This window comes from Pistacia vera, unplaced genomic scaffold, assembly GCF_008641045.1.
Source record: "Pistacia vera cultivar Batoury unplaced genomic scaffold, PisVer_v2 Contig171, whole genome shotgun sequence".
Taxonomy (NCBI): Eukaryota; Viridiplantae; Streptophyta; class Magnoliopsida; order Sapindales; family Anacardiaceae; genus Pistacia; species Pistacia vera.
This window is the reverse complement of record NW_022195801.1, coordinates 375,483-383,159: the sequence shown is the minus strand read 5'-3', so window position 1 is coordinate 383,159 and position 7,677 is coordinate 375,483. Positions and strand designations below refer to the sequence as shown.

The window sequence follows — 7,677 nt, the reverse complement described above, 5'->3', positions numbered from 1 at the left end:
ATATTCAATAAACCCCGAAGATTAATTAAGGTAAACGCAAGCTTGACCCGAACACCATGATTACCAAGAAAAAAAAAAAAAAATATATATATATATATATATATATTAAAGTTGGATAAAGTTAAAACATAAAAATAAAGGAAATGAGGTTTATATGACAATGGACCAAGTTTAATTTAATAATAAAAGTTCAATGATATTTTTCAAATTATATTTAATTATATTATTGAAATTTTTAATACAAATTATTAAGTTGCTAATTTCTTGAAAAGGTTATTAATGGTGACGGGGATCAGGGCCTCCAGGACTCAGTCGCTTGGAATCAAAAAACTTTCCCAGAATTTCTTGTCTTTTTACACCATCTTTGAGCATTTCCTTGGCGTTCTCCATCAACACACGACCCTCATCGTTTGAATATTGTTGGGATTCAAAATGCCTCTCAATGATCTTCTGTTTCAGCAAACTCGTCCTGGAAACTTCTTGCAGGCTCTCTGAAAATGCTGTATCGCTATCAAGAGGACGAGTTAGACAGGTTAAGAAGAGACCCGAAACCAAGAAAAGGCACAACAAAAACCTGAAGCTAAAGGCCATTTTTGCACTGAAGCTAGCTCTCAGAAGTCAGAAGCTGGCATATAAATGTGAAGTGTATAATTTGAGAGCAAGAATGAGTTGCTTTATATAGAACTCGAACGTCCATCTCACTTTTGATATTAAATGTCGTAAGTGTCTGAATTGGATCACTCAACCTGTATTTTAACTTTAGTGCTCAGTCGACTTTCTGCAGCCAGTCAAATCAGATTAGGAGTGACAACACGTCATTAAGATTAAGAGAGTAATCTTATTTGAACATCTCTGATTGTTTATTTATTATAAATTAATATTAATTAATAGTTAAAATTTTATGAAGTTATTTGATATATAAATTTAATTTGTATTTTTCAATAATCCTATTATTTTCCTAAGATTAAGAGTTAATCTGACTTTATCATAAGTCTCTCTGCTGAAATTAATACTATTCTCAGTTTGGGTTTGAATTGTGATGATCATGATTAAAAGCCTTTTGAAATTTAATGGAAGGTGACAGTGAGAATGAGATGGTCGCCATCGAATGAAGGCGTCTGAATCTGAATTGTTTATTTCCTCTTTGTCTCTCTCATTTTAACTCGCTCACAAAGCACAATCACAAGTCATAACATAATATTTTTTAATTTTTATGAAAATTAGTTTATAAATATTTAAAATTTTAAACAATTACGTGTTTAGTTAGACCATCTCCAACTCATTGCACCAATTTGGTGCAAAATTGCACCAAATTAGTGTAAATTTTGATGCAAAACACTATTTCATCTCCAACCCACCACACCAAATATTACACCAAAAAGAATATTCTTTTTTTTTTATTTTATTGTAATAATCAACAATTAATCTATTTCACTCATTATTTTTGTATATATTAACTAAATATTAGGAATGATATTTTTATTAAATAATAATTATTTTGATGACTCTAGTTCTTTTCAATATTAAATAACAATTAATCTATTTCTTTTATTGTAATAACTCTAGTTCTTTTCAATATTTTGATGATCTTATCCGGAATTAATCTACCGGAATACTAAATTGTTATTTGAGTTTATGTTGTATTTTTTTTTAATTTTAGTGTTTTTAAATTAGTGTTAATTTTTATTTTGAGTTATTGTAATTTAATATTTGCATTGAATAAAGTTCTATTTTTAATTTTTCATCATTTTTTAAATTATATCAGTATTATAAATAATAATTAAATTAATACAAATACTCAAATTTGATGTGATTTTTGGTGTAAAATTTAATACTCAAATTAACTTACAAAAAAATCAAAAACAAAAAAAAGCAAAATTTCAAAAATATATATATATTTTATTCTACAGTGCTGCGCCATTTTGGCGCAGTGCTACAGTACTGCGCCAATGTAGCACTGTACCAAATCGCGCAGTGTTTGGCGGGGTTGGATACCAACCCATGCCAATTTGGTGTTTTTGTGCCATTTTAGCGTGAGTGGAGATGCCTTAAAGTACTTATAAGTAGTAATAAGTAGTTGACGTGTTTGGTAAAATATAATTTATAAGTACATTTTATTATAAAATAACTAAAAATGATACTACATTAAACAAGAGTTACTATAGATTTTAAAATTAAACAGAGTAATATGATAAATATATTGATCAAACTAGTTTATAAACAGATGTTTTAAAAAAAAAAAAAAAAAGTACCTCTCCTAACTTGTTTTTTTTTTTTTTTTACTTATAAACTTGAAAAAGTTATAAACAAACATATCAACCTAATTTTAGAGATGATAAACATGTCTAACTTATAAGCTTTTACTAACACCACCTTAAATCCCGCTTTTTTCACTGCTACCTTTGATACGACAAAATGGAACAGAAACCGACCAGAGAAGTGAAAAGCGAATTGGAAGCCACCAGTTGTCCATTCCTCTCAAGAATGCTTATATATAAACTGCATATTTGATTCCTCTATCCATTCCTGTCTTTATAATTCTATTCATTTGCGTTTTTTGTTTTAACTGTAATCTTGTTCTTCTTCGCAGTTCTTTGTCTGTTCTTCTTCACATAAGACGCCTGTTTGTAAGACCTCTATCCATTCCTCGGATTACCATCAATCCATACAAGTATTCATTTGTGTTTTTTTTTTTTTTTTTAATTTTCAGAATGCTTTGATTCCTTAGAAGGTATGGTTTTAAGTTTTAACTACAATCTTGTTCTTCCACGAACTTCCTCAAAAGAAGGAACAACAGTTAAAAGAGCATCGTCCTCAACCTGCTCTGGAATCACTTGACAGAAACCGGCAACACCTGAAGAACCCTACGAAGGATACAGGTCTTGATAATTATGAACATTATTGATCAGAAGAAATTTCACCATCAATATGCAAATACAAGGGGTGTTTTACTGAAGGATTCATTAAGTTATTACTCGAACCAAAAGGTCAAATGAAAATCGCTGTGAAATTACATACAGAAACTGTAATGATCACCCTGAGTATTCGGTCCACAAAGTGAAAGTGATGAGCTTCGGCAAATACATCCATTGCAAATTTGCAATGCACAATCTGTCAATGAAAAGATTGACATGTACGCATCTCATAATTGGTTGATTGCAGTAGCGGATCCAGGAATTTCTTTTAGGGTGGACCAAAATAAAAATTTATTATACATTACTATTTTTGTCCATTAATATTTTTGTTAGGGTGGACCAAAATATATAAATTATACATATTAATATTAAAAAAAAAGAATTTGAGGATGGGCCATGGCCCACCCAAAAAGTGGCTGGATCCGCCACTGGTTGATTGTACATGTAATTTTCTTTATCGTATTTCTGTTTCATGTCAACTTCAACAACTTCAACTTCCATGACCATAGCATGCAGTGTTTTGTAAACTTCAAGCATTCTCGGCTTTTGATCACAGAAGGGCTGAACACATTGACATGCGAGTAAGGAATTGAAGGCGTTGATGCTGGATTTTAACATCAATTATTCGCACATACAAAGTGTCAAGCGGACTTAAAAATTAAATGTGAACTAGGAATGGAAATAAATAAATAAAAGAAGACTATTTTTAAAGTAGTTTATATGCTCAAAGCGAATGCGTATGTCCATTATCTTTTTATAGAAGAAAAGTTACAATCAGGTCGCAAATAGCGATCAAAAAATAAATACAAAGAGGGAGAGAGAATGTTTATATTATTCGAAGCCAAATCCTGATGAAGAGAGGAGAGCTCTCTATTTATAGCAAGAGATTCCTAGGCAAGGATTACGGGTCTGTCAATAGGCAGGTACCGTACAGTTCCTACCTTGCTTCCTATTGGCTGGCTGTGCGGTAGGTATCCTTAAATTGCACAAGGATCAGGCAAATGGATGACTTCCATCTATTTACTAGCCATACCCTTACCTGCCAAGTTGATGACAGTCTTACTTCTTTTGTCCTTGGACAACGTGATAGTGTCTAGACGGTACAATGACTTCCTGAACTCTGATTAACCCTTACTGACGTGAATATACGTCATCCTTGATTTTTTAGGCATAATAGAAGGATTTCACCATATCCTTGACCGATTAGAGACTTATCAATGTCATAACCAAGAAACATAGAAGAGCCCTCTGAAAGATGAGTCATTTCATCAATTTCACTAGGCTCCTTTCCGGTGACATGCTCAAGAAGCACGAGTCCAAAGTTGTGGAGATCCTCCTCAATAAAAACCAACTGCCAAAACTCTCTATTGGCACAAAATTTCTTTATTGAATCACCATAATCATTTGGGTTCAAGTGCATCGACTGAGTGAAATTCAACAACTTGGGCTCTAAATTCTGATCCAGTAAGATGGAGTTGGAGTTCATGCCAAGATGGACAATTCCAAACTTGTGGTGGAGCCAAGACAAGCCTTTTGCAACTTCAATTGCAATTTTAACCCTCAAAGGCCTCTCCATGTTGTGAACTGGATCACTTTCCGCTGGATGAAGCCGGTCATAGAGGTTGCCATTTGTCATGTACTATTCTAGAAGCCTTTTGTTCGATTCCATGCAGAAACAAAGCACTTGAACTATTTTATCAGATTGTCTCAGTCTCACCAGAGTCTTTAATTCCAACATAAATTGCTCTTCTAAGTACCGAGCATGCGTTTAGTTTAGGAAATATTGGATTACTAGAATCTTATATTACCTTAAAGATTACTGGATATCTTTAAGAAAATGTGTTTGGTTAGTTAGAATAAATAGGTGAGTATGTTATATTAATATGTTTGATTAGAAGGAATAAATTGGTGGGTATGTTATTTAAATTACTAAATTACCCTCTTTTTAAATATTAATATAATATTATTTTTATTATTAATTTTTGAATATTTTCTTTTAACCCCCAATATTTCAGATTTAGCTAAAACACCTCTGCTTATATCAAACTTTAATTTATAACAAAATCACCCCCACCACCCTGCCACCGCCTGTCGCCACGGCAAACCACCACTGGAAGTTACCAGAAGTCGCTTGGAGTCGCTGTGAGTAGTCAACCGTGACTGAGAGGCTCCAATATGGTCGTTTCTAATCATATTGATGACCGAAAATGGTCATATCAAATTAGATCTGGCTAGAAATGGCCAGATCTATTCTAGCCATTTTTGACCAAATCCCTAGCCATTATTGGCCAGATCCTATCTAGCCGAAAAGGGCCAGAATAGATCTGGCCATTTTCGACCAAATCTAGTCTGATATGGCCCTTTTTGGCCATCAATATTGCCAAAAACAGCCATATCGGAGCCTCCCAGTCATTTTTAGCGACTCCGGTGACTTTCTAGCAGTGGTCCGCAGTGGTTGGTCTGTAATTTTTTTTAAATATGAGGGCATTATTGTCCAAGAACTTAATTCAACAAGGGTAAAATTGTAATGGTGGATTAATGTAAATTGATTTTAAAATAAGGGCATTATTGTCTAAATTTTTTATTAATAAGGGATAGAATTGTAACAAAAATAAGATTACCTTGGTAATCATACAATACCTAAGAAGATTGAGGTAATCAAATTACCTCAAATACCAACAGTAACTACTATTGATATTGAAAGATTACTAGAATCTTATATTACTTGACAACCAAACGTGGTAATCAAAGTATTATAAAATGACATAACCCCAGTAATCTGATATTACCCCTAACCAAACTCCTCATGAGAGTCATGTAACTTCTTTACTGCAAGGGACATACCAATTAAGAGAGTTACTTTGTACATTGTCCCAATTTGTCCCATCCCAACGACACTATCTTCGCCAAAATTACTTGTTGCCCTACTAACATACTCCAAAAAACTCAGCCTTCGAATCGATCTCTCCAACGTAGCTATTAGTGTATTGTCAAGACTATAATCTAAAATCTAGATGAGAATAAACAAACAACTACAATAGAAAATAAACAATAAATTCAAAACAGACTTCAACGAAAATAAGAGACACAACGATATTTAGTTGTTCGACACTCAAAGCCTACATCCACTCTCCAAGGCAAATAATGATTTCATTCAATCACCAAAGTTAATTGATTACAGAGTATATGTTAACCTCAATATTAAACAATCAAGAAAAATCACTCATGAAACCCTAGCCTCCCTTGTTGTTTTAACTATGCCCTTTGTAAACTCAAGAGTAAGAATTTATACAATAAGAGATAACCCCTTTATCAGCCTCAACCTGGATTTATATTTTCTTCTAGCCGTGAGATGATAATCACACGAGATCTTACCATTCATTTTCATCACCATGAACCAAGAGAAGAAGGAATGGAGAGTGTTCTTTTAGTTGAGCAAGTGACACGAAGCAAAACAAAATAGAAGTGGTACTCATATTCAAAACGATGTCACTTTTCATATTTGGGTTTCTTTGACTTTTCAACCTCAGCTGATGTGGCTAAGCAAATGCCACATCACCACATGTATAAAACAACTTTTTATAAGTTCTGAAGTGTAGACAACCATCAAAATCGAGCTAAAGCTTAACTTTAGCTTCATAAGCAATGTGAAATCGATAGTTCAAATGCCAATTTGTTGTCAAATTTAGGCAGAGAAAAACTAAGCTCAAGAACAAGTCATTTCACTTGACAAACACTACATTCAAACTAACGGTGGAAAATTAACCCGCTCGGCCCAACCCATGGCAGGTTAAGCTAAATTGCGGACCAGGCCTAACCCGGCCCGCCATTGTTAACAGGTCGGTTTAGGCTTGCTTCTTTGGCCAAAAGGGTTGGCCCAACCCATCCCGCCAACCCTAACCTAGCGGATTTTTTTGCAGGCCGGCCCAAATTTATTTTTGTTTTTTCTATTTTTCTTTTGTGTAATATTTTTTAGTTAACTTTTCAAATATCTATAATTAAATTAAATTAATTTTTTTGTTAACATTTCAAATATTAATTCAATTTTAATGCAATTAAATTGTAATATAAGAAAAAATTAGATTTATTCATTTATCAAAATCAATAATGATATGAGAAAAGTCAATTATACCCTCATATATTATTTTCTGTGATATTGATTATTATGACATGGTTTGAAAATATATAAAATAATAAAATTTCAAAAAATAAATTAAAATCTATTAAAATTAATTGATTTTACTTTGATTTGTATTCTAGCATGGCTAATGGCTCCTTATTTCCTTTTTAGTAAGACATTGTGAGATTTTATATTTTATTATTATCATATAATTAATATTTTATTATCAAAGTAAAAACAAAATCATTTTTTAACCAAAGAACATGGAAAAAAAATTAGGCAAATATAAAAGGTTAGGCTTAGGTTATCTCTTGATTTTTTTATTTTATTTTATTTTTTCACGTTTTTTGTTTTGTCCTTATGTGTTTGGGCATTTGAGTCATTTGACACATGTTTATCTCTCAATGGCTATTTATATTTTTAATGTCTCTTTTGACTTTTATGTTAGTAATAAAATAGATTTACATTTATACCATCTATAAAGTTAAACGGTCTTATACCGTTTATTGTCCTATTTTTGTCTTTTAATAAACTTGTGTCCCTTTAATTGTTTTCATGAACAAATGTCCTTATTTGATTTTTTCCCTTCATAAAATCATATAAAACATCATCTAATGCACTTTTCAAAATATCCAAATTACC

At 32.1% G+C, this 7,677-nt stretch overlaps 1 protein-coding gene across 1 annotated transcript; it reads right to left on the bottom strand.

Annotated features, from left to right (window-relative positions):
* Positions 1 to 276: 276 nt before the first annotated feature.
* Positions 277 to 591, bottom strand: LOC116125793 (CLAVATA3/ESR (CLE)-related protein 3-like). The gene has a single exon (XM_031411506.1). It carries the CDS (start codon positions 589 to 591, stop codon positions 277 to 279), a length of 315 nt encoding a protein of 104 aa, XP_031267366.1.
* Between the last annotated feature and the right edge of the window lie 7,086 nt (positions 592 to 7,677).

Bases quoted from the DNA above. Each gene is read 5' to 3' on its own strand.
- LOC116125793 (XM_031411506.1), bottom strand. From the start codon at position 591: ATGGCCTTTAGCTTCAGGTTTTTGTTGTGCCTTTTCTTGGTTTCGGGT.